Source organism: Ursus maritimus, unplaced genomic scaffold (genome assembly GCF_017311325.1).
Source record: "Ursus maritimus isolate PB19 unplaced genomic scaffold, ASM1731132v1 scaffold_3, whole genome shotgun sequence".
Lineage (NCBI taxonomy): Eukaryota > Metazoa > Chordata > Mammalia > Carnivora > Ursidae > Ursus > Ursus maritimus.
The window spans coordinates 87,903,221-87,921,834 of NW_024425563.1; the positions used below are offsets into that span (position 1 = coordinate 87,903,221).

Here is an 18,614-nt window from a genome sequence, read left to right on the forward strand (position 1 = left end):
TTTTTAAAAGAATAAAGTGAAATGCTCTATTTTTAGAAAGGTTATTTCCACTGAAGATAGTGTTGTTAAATTTTAAACAAAACTAAGAGAAATACTATTGCTAATTATATGATACTGATAATGTCATGTGAGAACAGATGGGAAGTGGGATGATTTACTATCAAAATCCACTTGATGTTAGTTGCTAAAGGTTCACTAAGACTGACGAGTTAGTATTCTAGCAGGTTAATGCACCCTTATTTGGTTAATGAGAAAAGTTTGTGAACAAGACAAAAAAAATGAAAAATATAATTCTAAACATACACGAAAGATTTTTTTTTCCAAATCACGGGAAACGGTGCTTTACATGAAAACAGCGATAATAGTTTTCATTATTATACATACAACGTGCAAAATGTTTTAGTGACATGACGTAAGCTTATAGCTAAATTTCGTAGAAAACACACATTTGTTCTAGCGGTATTAAACACGGAACTAGGACTCTCATGAAGAAATCAGGTCTAGTAGCTATGGAGGTGAAGTTAGTGAGCTGAACTCTACGATGAAGGAAAGAAGCATCAGTTGCAGTCACCACAACTCACCACTATAAAACTCAGTGTCATTCAAATTAGCGGCTATGGTGTCATTCAATTCATCCACTGAAATAAACAGAATATTATGAAGAATGCAAAAAGCAGGGGAGAAGGTACTACACAAAAGTCTCGGGCAACAAAAGTAAACGTATACAGCTACGCTGACCAAGTGCCATCCCTACCGAGTAAACACAGCCTTCTGCGTTGTACATGACTGACTAACCCCTTCACTCAGCCACCCCCTGCCGGTAATACAGGGTCACAAAACTGGAGCTGCAGGGCTGCCCACTAAAGGCACGTTGGGGCATAAAGCACACGCAAATGCTCCGGGGACCGAGGAGACTCCGAAAGTTACCGTGGAAATAGCAACGGTGATATCAGCAAAGAGGGTAAAATACAATATTTAGGTTATGCGTGCTAATTATCCGCCAGCACGTCAGTAACCGGTCACAGGTCGTTTCCTGATCAGTGAACCTGTGTACTTCCAGGTCAGTAGTGTTTACTAGTTAATATATTTTAGGCACACTTGTAGACATCGTTGAAAGAGGGAGTCAGGAGGCTGAGCTCTTACCTGAAATAACCTTCACGGAAATGGGTTGCTTCTGCTGTATGGTTTGCGTGTGATTAAATCTGGCATAGCAGATATAGTCTTCACGGGTATCCTCTGGGAGAACATTGGAGAAGTAAAGGTCTCCGTTCAGACCTTGAGAAACCCTCTCACTTTGTGGAAGTCTCTGGAAGGCTGGAGAAAGGCAGAGGGACATCCAGATGATCCCACCGCCAAGTGGCCACTTTCCCAATGACCAAGATAAATGTATCTACTAATAGTTTTGTGAACTTCACCGGAATTTTTTCCCCCCTTTAAAGCTCTTCGAGTAAAAGCAAGTAACAGCAGAAACAACAGTCAGACACGTGAAAACTGTGCCTGCCAGACCCTAATTTCTCTGGCTGGGGGTAGAGCTGAGATGAGAATCGTAGAGGCAAGTGTTTTATTAAGTGGAAACCAAAAAGTCTTTGAAATTCAATATTCCAGCTAAATTTTCTCTTTACAAAAGAGTTTGCGGGACTTTTCCTAATCTTTAAGATAGTCCCATACTGTTTTTTTTTTTTTATAATGATTTTTTATTATATTATGTTAGTCACCATACAGTACATCCCCGGTTAAGATAGTCCCATACTGTTAAACACACATACACACGTATCTTAGAAGATGCGTTAAAAAAGCTTGTAAGGATGTCAGGTTGGCTTGGCTCCCCATGCTCAGACAGACACCAAATACCGTGAGGGTACCTAACTTTGAGCCAGACTCCACTCGAGGCGCCTGGCATCCCAGGCTCCCACCCTGCCTGAGCCTGTGGCCTCACTAAGGAATGGGGGGGAGCACACGGGGCAGGGGCTCACAACAGCGAGTGAGGACGGTGGAATTCTGCAGACGAGCCCCTCAGAGGCCCCCCAACCTAGCCTACCCTCCATGACTTTTCTTTCCTTCTAACATATGACGTATTTTTACTTGTTCCGTGTGAGCTTTACTGCCCGTCTTCCTGCCCTGGAATTTAGGTGCCAGGAGGACAGAGACGATCTGCTGTAGCCTTGAGCCCTCGCAGGGCCCTTGCCAGGTGCTCCGTGATGGAATGAAATGCAAATGAGCACTCTGACTTTCCAGGTTCGGGCTGCACGGCTTACTTCCCCTCGGGAGCAAGTAAGGCACTGTCCAGCTTCGGGCACTGAAGGAAGACTTTCTAAGTGGATGGAGGACTTGGGAGGTGGGGCCGCCGATCTATGCATGATCTATGGTCTATGCACTTGGCGGGCTAACGTGCATGTTCTGAAGCTTCCGACTCAATTCTCGAGCCCTAACTGAGCAGTCTGTGCCTCTGAAGTGACAGAACCAGGAAACCGGCACATCCCAGCAGCCGTGGGGCTAGGCATTCTGTTTTCTGGAGGATTCTCCAGTCTGAGCCAAGCAGTGTGCTCCTCCTGCAAAAGGCGCCCTATCTGACATTACACGAAATGCAAAATTATGGTCGAAAGCCGGCAGCTCCGTGGGGCAGGGAAATGTGGAGCCAGAATCTGAAAGAATTCAGGTTAGCCACGTTAGCCAAGTTCTTGGTCAAGATGGGGGTTTGGCTGGTGGTTGTGAATTCACGATTATAAGCCATGAATGCTTAGGGAAAGGGTTGTTTTAAGAATAACTCAGGAGGAAGGGGCGCCTGGGTGGCACAGCGGTTAAGCGTCTGCCTTCGGCTCAGGGCGTGATCCCGGCGTTCTGGGATCGAGCCCCACATCAGGCTCCTCCGCTATGAGCCTGCTTCTTCCTCTCCCACTCCCCCTGCTTGTGTTCCCTCTCTCGCTGGCTGTCTCTATCTCTGTCAAATAAATAAAATCTTAAAAAAAAAAAAAAGAATAACTCAGGAGGGGTGCCCGGGTAGCTCAGTCAGTTACGCATCTGGCTCTTAATTTCAGCCCAGGTCTTGATCTCGGGGTTGTGAGATCAAGCCCCACATTGGGCTCCATGCTGGGTGTGGAACCTGCTTGGGATTCTCTCTCCCTCTCCCTCTCCCTCTGCTCCTCCTCAACCCTGCTCCTGCTTGCTCTATCTCCCTCTCTCAAAAAAATAAATAACTCAGGAAAATAATGTACGCTTATTTAATGAATACAAAGAGTTAAAGATAAGTATTCATTTATTCTCTTTTGATTCTTGTGCTGTATTTTATTACTGATGGGTGTTGGTAGGTCAAATTAAAGGGGATGGGACTTGAAGAGGGTAGTAGCACTTTGCCCCCTGAGTTCCTTTGCCTCACACTTAGAAGTGTACATACAAAAAAATGCACGCAGATAGGAAGAACTTCCTAATGTCATCCTACAAGAAGAATGCTATACAAATCTGAATTTTTTTCATATTCCAGATGCAATTTCATTTGAAAGGTCCATATGCTTTGCCAACAGCCTCAAATGTAGGTAAAGGACACAGCCCAGCAGTGCAACATGGAAAACAAAGTTACATATTCAGATGATTCTGAAACTTTACATGTATTCGTCTATTTATTAAGTGAAAAGGTCATCATTTCTGAATAAGAACCAAGGACCCAACACTGGGCCTCGTTTCGGCAGTGACATTTGGATACACCTCTCATTTATATCCGATTCATTATGTATCCTTTCAAAATCTGTTCAGAAGCTGTTATGCGGTAACAGGAAAATACGTTTGCTCATTGATTCATTTATACATTTATTTTTCATTTCTTTGTGATACTTTCTCTGAGTATTTTTTTTTTTTTTTAAATTTATTTATTCGACAGAGATAGAGACAGCCAGCGAGAGAGGGAACACAAGCAGGGGGAGTGGGAGAGGAAGAAGCAGGCTCATAGCAGAAGAGCCTGATGTGGGGCTCGATCCCAGATCGCCGGGATCACGCCCTGAGCCGAAGGCAGACGCTTAACCGCTGTGCCACCCAGGCGCCCCCTCTGAGTATTTTCATATAAGAGTCACAAGTGGAAATTAAATATTCCAGCTAAATTTTCTCTCTAGAAATGTAAACTGTCTGTGAATTCACAGGAAATCATGTCACTGAAAATAGACTATATTCCCTACAAATATTTTGCATTCATTCCCACCAGTCCACCTAAACGACTCTTGTCAAGGTCAATAGGAACCCCGTGTCACCAAATTGAATAGTTGTTTTTCAGTCAGATCAGAAGTTATCTGATCTTTTGAAACAGTTCATTGTTCTGTCCTCTGGACATTTTGCTTCACCTTATCCCAAGGACACGGTCCTGACTCTGTTCTCTTCCTCCCTCAGTGACTGCTCCTTCGCACCGGCTTTGCTGGTTTCTCCCTAAGTTCCATTGGGGGGCTGCTTGTTTCCGCACCCCAGGCTTTGCTCTCCCCCCCATACTCCTTTCCCCCTAGTTCTCTCACCCAGCCCCTGGCTCTAAGAGCATGTCTGCTCTACCATTCCTGCATTGCTGACCAGAGCCCTGCATTGGGGTAAACAGATATGAAATGGCCTAACGGAGGACTTCACCTCTATGCCTCGGTTTCTTCATCTAAAAAGTGGAAAGATGACAAGATGCTCCATATCACTAATCATCAGAGAAATGCAAATGAAAACCACAGGTTTAATTACCTACCACCTGTCAGAATGGCCATTATAAAAAAAAAAAAATACGAGCGTTGGCGAGAATGTGGAGAAAAGGGACCCTCGTGTACTGTTGGTGGGAATGCAAACTGGTGTGGCCACTCTGGAAAACAGTATGGCAGTTCCTCAAAAAGTTAAAAATAGAGCTCCCCTACAATTCAGCAATTCCACCGTCTGTGTACTTATCCAAAGAAAATGAACATACCAATTTGAAGAGACACATGCACTCCTATGTTTACTGCAGCATTATTCACAATACCCAAGATATGGAAAAAGCCCATATGCCCACCCATAGACGAATGGCTAAAGAAGACATGGTATATACAATGGAATACCACTCAACATTAAAAAGAATGAAATCCTGCCATTTGTGACTGTATGGATGGACCTAGAGAGTATTACACTAAGTGAAATAAGTCAGACAGAGAAAGACAAATACCATATAATTTCGCTGATACGTGGAATCTAAAACAAGCAACCAAACAAAACAAGAGAGACTCAAGGATACAGGAAATAAATCACTGGTTACCAGAACTGAGGAGGGGTTGGGGGATGGGTGAAATAGGTGAAGGAGATTAAGAAGTACAAACTTCCAGTAACAAAATGACTTAGTCATGGGACATACTGTACAGCGCAGGGAATAAATCACATTGTAATAACTCGGTAGAGTGACAGATGGTAACTAGACTTGCGGGGATCATTTCACAATGTAGAGAAGTATGAAATCACTGTGATGCACGCCTGCAACTAACAGAACATTGCCGATTATGTCTCGATAAAAAACATAATAATCAGACATGCCCCATAGAACTGTTGTAAAAAATTGATGAGATAACCCATGTAAAGTTCTCAGCAGAGGGACTGGCACTTAACAAATGCCCAATTATTATTAGTTGTTGTTGGTGATTAAAAAAAAAAAAAGCAAACCTGAATGACAAAATGTAACACATCCCAAATAGCTTGATTCCCTGCCGCCCCTGCCTGCTGGCTTCTGCTGTTTTAGGAAATGGTGATTCCATGCTGCCAGCTGCTCCGTGTTCAACTCTGGAGTTATCTTTGGTTGCTCCTGCTCACGCCCCCAGCCCATCCCAATAAATCCTGGAGGCTCTATATCCAAAATAGATCCAGAAGCTGACTCTTTGTTCCCACCTGACGGTCACGACCCGAGTCCACATCACCATCAGCTTCTGCCTGGATTTCAGCACAGGCTGCCTTGCGGGTGTCCCTGCCCCACCTTTGTCCCCTCTGCAATCCACACAGGAACTGAAGGAGGGCTATCGCTAGCTGGTTAGGTTCGGGTACAGTCACTCCTTCCCTGTCTTCCCGTTTCATTCAGAGCAAAAGCCGAAGCCCGCTGTACTGAGCCCTGGACTTCGTTGACCTAGTCTGTCTCCCTCCCACTGGGCTCCCCAGTCTGCCCACACTGCCCACTGGGGCTTTTCTAGACACCCGGAAGCTCCTGCCTTGGGGGCTGTGTACTGCCCTTCCACGTGGACATTTACAGGCCTGCCTTGCTCTCTCATTTCTTATGTCTCTGCTCAAAACGCTGCTTATTTTTCTTTCTTTCCTTTTTTTTTTTTTTTAAAGATTTAATTTATTTATTTGAGAGAGAGGGAGAAAGAGCGTTGAGTGTGCATGTGTGCATGCACGAACAGGGGAAGGGCAGAGGCAGAGGGAGAAGCAGTCTCCCCACTGAGCCTGGAGCCCGATCTCGGGCTCGATCCCAGGACCCCGAGATCATGACCTGAGCTGAAGGCGGACGCTTCACCAACTGAGCCACCCAAGCGTCCCTGCTTATTTTTCTTCATAGAACTTATTGCCAACTGACACCTACTTTATAAATGCACTGAGTTCTGCTTCCATCTTCACCCCCAGCTATTCCTACTGCATAGAATATGAGCTCGGTGGAAGCAGGAAACTTGGTTTCTTTAGAGCAGTGCCTGGTATACAGTAGGTGCTCAAGAAAATCACGCTGCTTATTTCATGACACGTTATTTATTTCAACGAGCATTTCTTTTCTTTGAGCATCTCTAAAACGTCTTATAAATATTTTATGAATCACAAGAGCTAACAATTCGTTGTGACCGCAAGCAAGCATTAAGAATCTTGAAGACCGAAAGTTCATATTTTTAAAACTTACAATTATCCATCCAGAATATTATAGGTGGTGGTAATCCAAGCGGGGGTCTGCAGGGAAGGATCAGAGACTGGCCATTTCGAAGTGTTATTGGTTCAAGTTTTTCTTTGGTCCATAACGGTGACCCTATGAAATGAAATAATAACTTCTAAGTCATTTCTGCATTGAAAAACAAAAAACACTAGAAAGGAAGACAAAATAAACTTTTGGGGGGAATAGTAACTCAGAATTCGGGTACATTAAGATAACAAGAAAATAATTTTTAAATCCAATGTTAAAAGTAAAAAAATGATTTTCATTCACTGCCAGTAATAGTATAAATGCTGACTCGGCAATTCCCTCTAAAAATCTGTATTATTAAATAAATCACTAAGAAGATACGTTATAATTTCACTACAAGTGTGTTCTTCACAAAGAATGGAAGGCACTAAAGGTCAAAGGTTTGTTTAAACAAATAATTGTGCACAGACACTTTTGAGTGTCGTACACTATTACACATTAAGGAAGCATACTTATGGAGAAGACTGATATGAGAATATAGATGATACGTAGACAAGTCAGAAAAGGTTATAAACTCGTATTTCAGAATGAGCTCAGTTGGAACACATACGCGCATATCCGCCTAGAAAACGTGGAAAGAGCGGCAGTTACTTGCTTGAGTGGAAAGATTCAGGAGTACATTTTTCAATTTCTTTTTTGTTATTTGTAATTTTTTCCCACTAATGAACACGAGTTTTCAAAATGACCACGACTGCAAATGGTTACTGTTCTTTACATACCTGCTCGTTAAATACAAGCTGTTGAGAGGACATGGGTAGTGACTACTGCAAAAAGAGCCACAATTATCTCAAGGTAGTGAGGCTCCCCCTCTATTTCCAGTGAAACTTTGAGACAAAAATGTTAATTACCCATTATCCATTTCATACTGAATTTATTTTGGTCGGGCTGTCGGAAGTTTGCTCATACATAAGATACGTGAGAAATTAATGATTTGATCAATTTGGGGAAGACACGCTTTTCATACTCCTGGTGTTTTATTCTGGACTTGCATAAAAGACATACTGGGTTGGCAAAGCACTGGGCTGAGGAACTCAGGGTACAGTGGAAAGGAGCAAGAATTTTCAGGGAAAACAAAGTGAGAGTACTAGAATCAACGGCATTGCTTTCTTATAATAGTATCTAGATGAGGTTACAGATGCTGGGTCTCAGAGCCATCCTTAAAAATAGGGTCCTGTTTGGCGGACAAGTCCCACTTACTGGAAGGACGGACAACAATGTTATTAGAAATTGCCGCTCCGCGCTCATTCCTGGCCGTACACTGATAGACCCCTTCGTAGGTCTCCGCTTTCCCTTCACTCATGATGTTGATCGTGAGGGTTCCTGAGCCGGGCTTCATGGTGACGAGAGGGTCCTTATCTATGTCAAAATGCGTCCCATTTCGGGTCCAGGAGAAGCTGGCCAACACATCAAGGATTAAGTTTGTTAACAGTCCAGAAAAACAGGGTTACTTCCTCTTTCACAAACTCCTAGCCGTTTTGTAGGTTTCTAGAGATAATGATTACATTTTAATACTCAGCGAAAGAGCAATAGGTTCCATACCTAAAATGTTTCATTGAATCAGGGCTTAGAAAAAAAGGGCTGGCCATACATTTTAAGGTACGTGTCTTCTTTTAGAACTCGTCGAAATCTGTCTCAAGGAAATCAGGCACACAAATTGCCTGTCATTTTTCAAAGAAAATACAGAAAGTAGGTCTCCGAGGTACGTTCTCTTAGAGCTTTATTAGCATTTTTATTGTAAACGCCATTGTTCAAGGAGTTCATAACCTGTCTATAAAATTTTGCTCTGGGCTGAAATGTGACAAGAAAGGCCTTCCCAGGTGCTAGTACGTGTGTGCGTTTGTAAGGGATCAGACCAGTTTCAAGTTACCAAAATGCAAAGTGTAAGATGGGGGGAAGGGGTGAGAACGAGTTCAGTGGTGTTTTAAATGTTGGCTATTAAAAGTGGTAATTCTCTATAAAACACATTTGGAGAGTTTTCAATTCTAGAAGAGATGATTTTGTAAATTCCTCAGGAAGTATTTCAAATTGAAGCGCGATTCTTCTTTTTCCGTTTTATTTAGACTGCCTTGTACAGGAGTCTTGGCGCTCGTGTAATTAAATACTTTCTAACTAGTCATAAATCAACAGTGGCCACGCTCCTACAGAGGCGTGAATCTCTAGACCTCACTGTGCTTTGCAGGCCCACTGGGATTTCCCTTCCCACTGCTTACCCTTACGGCAGTGGTTGTCCCAACATCTCGGGGCAGGACGTGGTGGTAAGTGGGAGCTCCCGAGGGAAAGGAGGTAGAGGCCAGAGATGATGGCTGGTAACGGGCATGACGGTCCCCGTTCCCATAACAAAAAAACCACCTGGCCCAAAATAGTAATCCTGCCTTATAGAGAGTGGCAGGAAGTGTCAAGTCAGTGTGAATCTCAAGGCGGACTCCGTGAAATGACATCACCTTCGGGCTGGCGTGACATAATGATATGGCAGAAGCTACTGTTTTGTAGCAAACCTCTGATGGGCGTTTTTTATATACTTCAGTGTTTACTACCAGCTGATTTTCTTCTCAGGTGCCAGTCTGTGATAGCTGGGTAAGGCTGGCAATGGACAGATTTGGAAATGAAAGATCTAGAAAAGTTTGTTCACTTCTTTATTATTTAAAAATCCACATTACATTTTAATAATAATAACCCAGCTCTCCAAAACTTCCCATATGTTACTACGCAAGGGACAGAGCATCTGCTGATCAGCTGCGGGACCTTGGCTATGCGAAGGAGCATTCCAGGAATCAGTTTCCCGTCTAGAACATCTATAGGTTGGACCACCTCTAAAATGCTCTGCAGCACTCATGCCAAGATCCATATGGAGAATCCTGAGTACTGAACCCTGCCACGTCTGAAGATCCCCTCAGGACTAATGTATAGACCTCTACAGAGCAAGGACAGATCTGTGAAGCCATCAAATTCAACCTTTCTAATTTACAGAAGAAGAAACTGAGGCCCTGAGAAAATAGGTTTGCCCATGTGGTAAGGGCAGTAGAGCCCTTCGAAGGCTTTCCTCCACATCTCCCTATAATCCTGGCACATTCTGCAGAAGGGTGTGAGTACAGAAACACAATTATCTGGGTGTCAGGAAGAACAATCTGACTTCAAGTCATCAGAAAGACAAAACAAATGAACCTACAGTGATACTTCAGAGATACGCAGGACCTGAAATTAACTTCAGTCTTAACACCCATGTTCGTTTTCAGTTCTGTAACAGAGCGGAAAGCACACCCACCTTGGAGCCGGTTTCCCTTTGGCCTCACACTGGATTACGATATTCTCTCGAGGGTCAATAATGTAATCTTTTGGAGACTGTTGAGTAATGGTTGGGGGCTGTACCACTTAGTTGTAGAAAGAAGAACAATATAAAGAAATCATTTAAGATCATAATAAAAATCATTTTTTCTATGTCAAAATCTCTTGCCCTAGACTATGCTCCAGATATTTTTAGCCATTTCTATAGTGGCAGCACATACGTCACTAGATTTTTAACTAAAAGTCTCTTAAAGCTTTGAAGTCAAGCCACAACTTCCTTTTGGTAACTTTTTAGGGATTCACAGAGCCCACTTCCCCCCCCACTACAAGTTTGGGAAAATAATTACCAATACAAGCTTAATATTAAGACCGTTTCTCTCTGATGTAACAATGAGAAATTCTTGTGACTTTTTTGGTTCCAATGATGGTTTTCAACAAAATTTAAGTTATGAAGCAAATGGGCATTTCTTAGGAAAGAGTAACTGACTTATAGTCCATTAGCGTGCTAATGTAAATTAAGATATGTTGCGAACAAATCAATTTGGGAAGTTAGCGTTACAGGAGACAACATTTCCGTTTTGCTCTTCCAAGTGCAATCCCATCCTTTATTTTCAAATCCTGCAGGGAAATCCTTCTGACCCAGAACAATTTAATCTGAAGGAAGTTCACATCTGGACTTCCAGGGCTCAAGCCACTCGGAGATCACCATGTCCTTCTTGTGAAACCAGAATCACAGGACGTTAGAACAGGAACTAGAGAAACCATCTATTTCAACTTCGGTCGCTACTCAGGGCAGTTAAGTGGTTTGACGAGAAAGGCACAGAGCAGAGAAGACAACCAAACTCTTCCAGTAGAAGCCACTGCCTTGTACAACTCCAGGGAGAGCCGTTCATACAGACCAGGGTTCTCAACCTCGGGTCCCTTCGGGGGACATTTGGCCATTTCTAGAGGCAATGTTGGTTGTTGCCACTGGGGCGGGAGGTGGTAGCGGCATCTGGTCCAAAGACTTATCTAGATCATTTAAGCTTTTCATATTCTGGCTCTTCCCTCTCCGCCCACGTTCTGTGCTTCATGAAGCCTCCTTCACCTGCCAACCAAGCGTTTCCCAAAGCTCACTAATTGCCCTCTGCTCTTGTCTTTCTTTATGGTGGTTAATTGTTGCCAGGGCTAAATTTATCGTTTCCATGTCTGATGTCTTATAAAGCAGCCAACATGGTTCTCTTCGTTTGTTTGGTCTCCAGTCATGTTGCTGTCCACGACAATGTATACTAAAATGTTGGCTCTGACCATCCAAATAACACCTAAAGCCCAAATCAAAAGCAGAGCTCGTTCCTGTCATCATTTATTACGCACCTAGTAACTGCTGGATACTCAGGAGTACCATTTTCCCCTCTCTGTAGCAAGAGCCAGCCCCGTCTCACGCTCCCACTCAGCCGGCTGCTCTTCCTAGCCTCCGCCACGCTACGAAGCACCCTCACTCTTGAAGCCCTGTCGGTTTGCAGTGCTGGGTAGCACCCTGGTCTGGGGGGTCGAGAACCCATCTGATTATTTCTTACCAGCTGTGAGACTTCCAGCAAATTTCTTACCTTCTGCAAGCCCCACTTTCCTTAGAGGGAAAATGGGGTTTAAAAGTGGTATCTACCTCCTGGGGTCACTGGGAGGAATAATCAAAGAATCTGCGTAAAATTCTGAGTACACGCTACTCCCTTAATGGTTCAGTGTGAACTCTGTGCAAATTATGGTCATAATCACTTTTATTTGGACCAGCTTCATCTTTGAGTGAGCCTTTAAGCTCTGGGAGTAAACAGGTTGGGATGGTGGAAAGAAGTCTGGAATTTCACCCCCGAACGGTGGACACCCAGGTGGTGGGTGGGGGGACTGTGGGGAGTGCCTTGGTCAATTCCTTGTATTTTTCTGCAAGTGACAGAGGCGCGAGTCTTGTGGTTTCAAACCCAGAACTTCGGCAGGGTTGGTTAGATGCCCGTCCTCTCTCAGGAGTTTACTGTCTCTAAGTACCTCTTTGAACAGTACTTAGGTCACCTGGCAACTAACAAATGCTTTGAAAGAATAGGGGAAAAGATGATTTTACATGATTTTCCTGGTTAATCCAATCTCACAGGACTTTTTTCAAATGCCCGAAAACTATTTTTTAGGTAGACACTAGGAGCTGTCCAACTGCCAGAGACAGCACTCAGAAACGATGAAAGTGGGGGCTGCTGAATCGTCTTTTTGCACGCTTCAAAATGATATTCGAATTCACCGGGGCCATTATACGGCTGCAGCTCTTAGCCTACACGGTCCTGAAGGAGTGTGGCGAGGCAGAGCGCTGCTGATGTGGGTGAAGCATCTGCCCGCGCTCACCTTCTGAAAGATACCGAGAGACACGCCTTGATGCCAGCAAGCATTTAATGGCGTTTAGACCCAGACAGCCGTTTTCTTTAAATTTTGTGAATTTCCTCATTGAGTTACATCAGATGCAAATATTAAAGCTTGGAAGTTAGTCGAGCAGCATACTGGTAAAAGAAAGAGTAATACCTGTGTCTTCTGAACTCATGCAGGGCACATATTAAACTTGCTTCTTGGCATTTAAATGCAATGTTTAGCCATAGGAAATGCACATGCTCAAAAAGACGGTTAGTCATAACTCCTAAAGCTGTGCGTTCAATTCACAGTATTAATTCAAAAACAAAGACATGGTCAAGTGTTCACACTGCCTAGTAATTACAGAAAGACACTTACAGTCTTCAAGAAGTTTTGCTTTTTCCCCATCAATATCAGCAGGTGAGTGGGCAAACAGGATTAAAGAAAACCAGATGTTAGTAATAAGAACGTTAGAACCCTGGAGATAAAAGGGGCATTTGTCTATTTGGTTTGACCTGGAAAACCAGTACAGTGAACGCGGAAGTCGTGAGGTTGTAAAAGAAACACACTCCCATTAATGGTTTTCTTTACTCCTGCGGCAGCTAACCCGCATAAGCATATGGAAGAACAAAAGGAATGCTTTCGGCAAAAAAGGGTTCTTCTAGGACTAGGAATGGCTAATTCCATTCCGTACATGTGCTGGACAAGTAATTATGTTCAATTTGAAAAATAGCTGAAATCTACAATTAATCTGAGCTGTCACATACTGTGTCGTGTCTGATCCTATTATCCCAGACATCACTAGGCCCATGGTAATAATACCTAACAACGGGACATCACTACAGTGCCGAAGCTCCATCCGAGCCAAATGCAGCACTGGTTTTAGGTTTTTACATTTCTATGGTTAATCTGCAAGTCAGTGATTGAACTTTTCAGCTGTTAGGTATGTCTGCTCCAGAATTCCTCCTCATCCGGGCGTTACTAGTACCCGCGCCAAGGAGCGGCTCAGATGGACGGGTGTGGAAGGAATAGGGGTGGGGAAGAAATTACATTAGCATGCAATTCAAATGATTCTGCAGTGTTGCCTGTCATTACTACTTGTAAAGGTTAATGCAGGAGCGCCTGGGTTGTCCGTGACTTTCTTTTCATCGTGGTTATGCCTCTTCTCCATTAGCAGCGATAATTGAGCTAGCTGTAGGTGACTGTTTCCCCGATTGTTAGATTGAGCAGTCAGATTAAGGGAGAATATATTTAACACAAGAGAGAACAAAAGCCCATTTCTCTCAAGGGCTTTTGTCTCTCTTCTCTGTGTCGGCTGGGGCAAATGCTTACTTGAGCATTCCAACTCCAAAGGGCTTAACCAATCATACATTCTTTTTTTAAATTGAAATTAAGGTCAACGAATATTTTGGGAAAGGAAGTAAAATGTTGCGTTTTACTGTCCTTTAGACCACAGATGCACAGCAAAGGATGTCACCCAAGTGTGGGACAAACCACGTCTCTTCTTAATGTCTTCCCACTGGGACTTGCAACCTTCTTTGGCAAAAAATGACATCCCAACAATTGAATAGCCCCAGGAAAGTGCTATCTTCCTTGCACCTTGGAAAGCATGCCAAACAGATGTTCGATTCAGGAAACTAATGGATTCAAGGAGGTCAGGCAGATCAAGAATAAAGGATGAGCTGAACAGTCATCGTCCAAATCTGAAATTCCGCTTTCCACTGCGAGAGACCTGATGAGTGGGAACCCAGCGTTATCTTTCTTTTTCACAACCAGGCCACCCAGAGCGGGCAGGGTGCAGCATATGCTTTCCCGTTAGGAAAAGGGGTGGGCTCTGATACGGTAGCTGTTGCTGGCTCCATTTTAAATTGCGTTTTTGCCCATGACTTGTCTTCTCCACAAAATTTACATTTTGGTCTTTGATCACATTTTTTTAAACCAAAGATCTTTCTCCAGGCCTTAGGGAAGATCCAGACTCATACGTAAAGTGAATTTTGCCCTGTCGGAATTGAGAGAAATGAACTATTGGTAGTCTGGGGGTACGGAAGGGCGTGGGGCTGGCTGAGAAACCATCCACCAATCTTTCCAGAGCATTCTGAGCACGTGAGGAGGAGTGGGGAGGGGACAAGTAGGGAAGTCTCCATGACCGTTTCAAAGTGATTCATACAGTTTTCTTGCAGGACTGCCTCTATCAAGAGTCACCCCGTTGGGAGGGTCAGGGCAGCCCACAATTCGCTCCTTCTCCGCTGCCACCCCCCCACACCCGCCCCATGGTATTCAAAAGGCACTTGAGGAGGAAGAAAGATAATGACAGGGAGGGGACAATAGTCTGACTGGTTCAATGGCCATTTCTCTGGTAAGACTCTTTATAAACACCAGGTGCTGTAGGTAAAAGCCAAATTAATTTTGATTAGCTTTTCAGTATCACACAGACACCTTCTCCATTCACACAGCTCACAGTGATGGGAAATGCGGGGCAGGCTTTGACTCCCGGGCGTAATGCTTTAAAACGTTAATACTTACGATCTAGAGGTACGTCCAGGGCACTAATCATCTGGCACAGGAAGAGAATCAGGGGCACTCTGCCTGCAGATAAGCGCTTCTTTTTCGGCATTATTTTAAGCTGCATTAGCTGAACTCCTGCTGAGACCCACAAACTGAATTTCCTTTTCTTCTTTCACAAAAGATTTGTGTGCAACGTTTAAATAATTTTCATGCAGGGAACTGAAAAAGGATAGAATAAGAATTATAGTGTATTAAAAAGAAGGAAATGAGAGGAAGTCTGCTGCCCGGAAAATCAGTTCTCTATTATACATGAACTCTAAAACGGAGCTACTTTTTAAATATTTAACTCGCAAGACTGGAATAATCATTTATTCATAAATCAGCTAAAATCAGGGCAGAAATATTTGTAGTGATGTCAAGCAAATCTGTCCACACTGCCACCCTTACGGTTTTCCCATTTTAACTACCCGCATTTATATCAGAGGCTACCATGTCATTCCTAATAGAAAAAAACTTGGCATATAAATGGATTAGCAAGTGTGAATTTAGAGGGAAGGCCTAATGGCTTCTCCGTTCTAGAAACTATCTTTGGGAAAGTCCAGGGCACTGCGGCAAATTTGCTTCAAACCCCAAACACTGATTTACCAGCTGAACCACCAGCAATTAAGGCCTTTCCTGTCTCTCACTTAGACCAGACCAGCAGGTGTGCTGGGGTTCCCAGTTCCAGGCTTTTCTCACCAGTCACGCTCCGAAACAGTGGGATCTACCAAATAAAGTTATCCTTAAACAGATAATAGAAAAACCTCAGTGATCTGGCCTCAATTTATCCTACCAACCTTATCCCTTCCTGTTTGCATAGAGCTATTTTTCGGTTTGCTGGTCTGTTTCTGTTTCTCTCTCTTGGGTGAGTCCTTCAAAACGCCCTGAATTCTCTCCCACTTTCCTGCCTTTGTCTACTCGGTTCCTTTCACCTGGAATGCCCTCTCTACCATATTTCCTTATCAAAGCCCAATTGATTTCTTTATCCATCAGTTAAAATGGAAACATTAGCTGATCAACCAAACTAGAAGTCCTTTCACCCTCCCCCCTAAGAATTCCTGAAATTCTTGGTTTTAATCATGCTGTATAGTATATAGACAGATACAGAGATAAACAGGTTTTTTGGGGGGCGGGGGATATGCATGCTCTCTTCCCTACTCCTTCAGGCAAAGGTGATGCCTCTCCCACTTATGTATCCCTCTCCCGTAACACTAACACTGTGTGCCTGGGACATGAAAGTGTCCGTCCTACACAGGAGAGCATGAGCACAAGCCACCATGTAGAACTCTGTACCACGGCCAACTCCTCCCTGGAAGGAAGCGTTTAACCATGTCCTCTCATTTATGAAGACAGGTGGGGGTGGCCAATGGCTCTCTCGAGAGGCTAGAGGGATGTTATTACTATAGACCAGGGCAGCTCCCACAGCTTAATTACTGAATGATTTGTGTGATTTTTATTTTTTGTGCAATTGTGTATTTTGATAATATCCATCTTTTCCACTAAATTGAAAGTCTCCTAAGGGTGGGGACTGTGTCTTTACTGGTCCCTATTGTGTCTCCAGAGGCCATCGCAGTGCCTGGCATATTGTAGGGAGTACATAAATAATTATAGGGGAAAAAAAAAAGAAAGGGGGAAAGGGAAAAGAAATAAGAGATTTAAGATTGTTGAAGACGAGGCTGTATTCAGACAGGCAGTCTACCTAAAGCTGTGTTTATATTTATACTACTGGATTTAAAAACCCAACCCTGGGGCGCCTGGGTGGCTCAGTCGTTAAGCGTCTGCCTTCGGCTCAGGTCATGATCTCAGGGTCCTGGGATCGAGTCCCGCATCAGACTCCCTGCTCAGCGGGGAGCCTGCTTCTCCCTCTCCCACTCCCCCTGCTCGTGTTCCCTCTCTCACTGTGTCTCTGTCTGTCCAATAAATAAATAAAATCTTAAAATAAATAAATAAAAATAAAAAAAATAAAAACCCAACCCTTGTCTACATGGTCAAATCAGTTATCATATCATGTCTGTGTGTGGAAGAGAGCCTACATGTATAAAAAGAACATGAAACAATGCTGATAATGTATTTTGCTAGCAATTGAGTTCTGATTTGAACCTGATGACAATTGCAGCTGGGACACTTCTTGGTAAACAAATCCAAAAAAAGGACCTGCTGGGCTAAACATAGACATTATATGTACATAAATCCTGTTTTCTGAATGAAACATCCGTATTCTGTGGTTTCATTTAAGATCCAAGAAATCTGTCTTTCCATATTACAATATATAAACAATCATGTCCATTAATTTCGGGAGGCTGATACAGAAGCTCATCTAATTATTTCTCTCTCTTTTTTAAGATTTTATTTATTTATTTGTGAGAGAGAGAATGCACAAGCAGGGGGAGCAGCAGGCAGAGGGAGCAGCAGGCTCCCATTGAGCAAGGAGCCCTGATGTGGGGCTCGATCCCAGGACCCTCGGACCTGAGCCGAAGGCAGACGCTTAACCGACTCAGCCACCCAGGCATCCCTCATCTAACTATTTCTAACCAAAATATACACCAGGCAGTCTTTCTATGTGTGCAAAGCATATCTCTTATCATTTAATCCGATTTATTTAGGTCTCTCGTGATTTTTCTGTTGAAACACAAATTCTGGATTTACACATGAGCTTCAGGGAAAATACAAATAAATGGCACTGAAACGAGCTGACGTTACCTACGAGGCAGATGGAAAGAGAACTCCAGAATCAAACACTGAATAAACAGATGGCTCACCTGCCTGATTTCTGTGTCAGGCTAATCGAGTGTATCCCATGTACGTGCCTGGCGCTCCAAAGGGGTGCAGGAGAACTAAAACACCTTCTAAAAGATGTCCTGATAAATTGCAATGCCCATAAGAGCATAAGAAGCTACGCACAGTTTCTAAGTTCTTAATTTATTATTTACTTTGCCTGCAAGCCTTAACCACTCGTCCTCCCCGACAGAGAACACTGTTAGACAGTTCTATGTAAAAGGAAGTATCACTCAACCTGCTTTACCCTTTCAGACTCTACAGGGAATAAGATATTGCCATTATCACAGTGTTGCATAAAGAAAAAAATTCAGATTTCAAGAAAATTGAGAAAGTACTTACTTAAGGAGACTTGAGTCAACCCTCCCAATGAGAGGAGGTCATGAACTAGATGTAGTCTTTCTTCGGAAGTCGTAAGCTAACTGCACCGATCGCCACAAAAGTGTCTCCAGTGTGGGTTCTGTTCGGGGACGACAGAGCAGCTGCCCTGCCCAGCCTCTGACTCCTACCCATGGAAAATCACCCACTCCTCCTACGTATGCCATCAGAGGTGAAAAGCTCAGTGCCTAAGGACGACATCAGGTCCCCAGCACTCAAAGTGAAAATCAAATATAGCTACAGAAAATTGAGCTCTCTCCATGAGAGTGATGTGCTCTGCATGTCTCACAAAGAAAAACCACCACTTCCACGCTCTCAGTATTGATGTCAACGCCCTGCCCGGCTAGGAGCCCATCTGGCTGCTAGT

At 43.6% G+C, this 18,614-nt stretch overlaps 1 protein-coding gene across 1 annotated transcript in view; it reads right to left on the reverse strand.

The window, feature by feature from the left end:
* The window catches only part of NRCAM (neuronal cell adhesion molecule), a 76,732-nt gene extending 58,383 nt beyond the window's left edge, over positions 1-18,349 (reverse strand). Inside the window, exons 1-7 of the mRNA XM_008703519.2 lie at positions 18,212-18,349; positions 15,074-15,274; positions 10,170-10,275; positions 8,105-8,301; positions 6,851-6,973; positions 1,144-1,314; positions 582-638 (exon numbers count right to left, since the gene is read on the reverse strand). Coding sequence (XP_008701741.1) covers positions 582-638; positions 1,144-1,314; positions 6,851-6,973; positions 8,105-8,301; positions 10,170-10,275; positions 15,074-15,179 — 760 coding nt within the window. The 5' untranslated portion in view covers positions 15,180-15,274; positions 18,212-18,349. The remainder of the gene's footprint in view (positions 1-581; positions 639-1,143; positions 1,315-6,850; positions 6,974-8,104; positions 8,302-10,169; positions 10,276-15,073; positions 15,275-18,211) is intronic.
* Between the last annotated feature and the right edge of the window lie 265 nt (positions 18,350-18,614).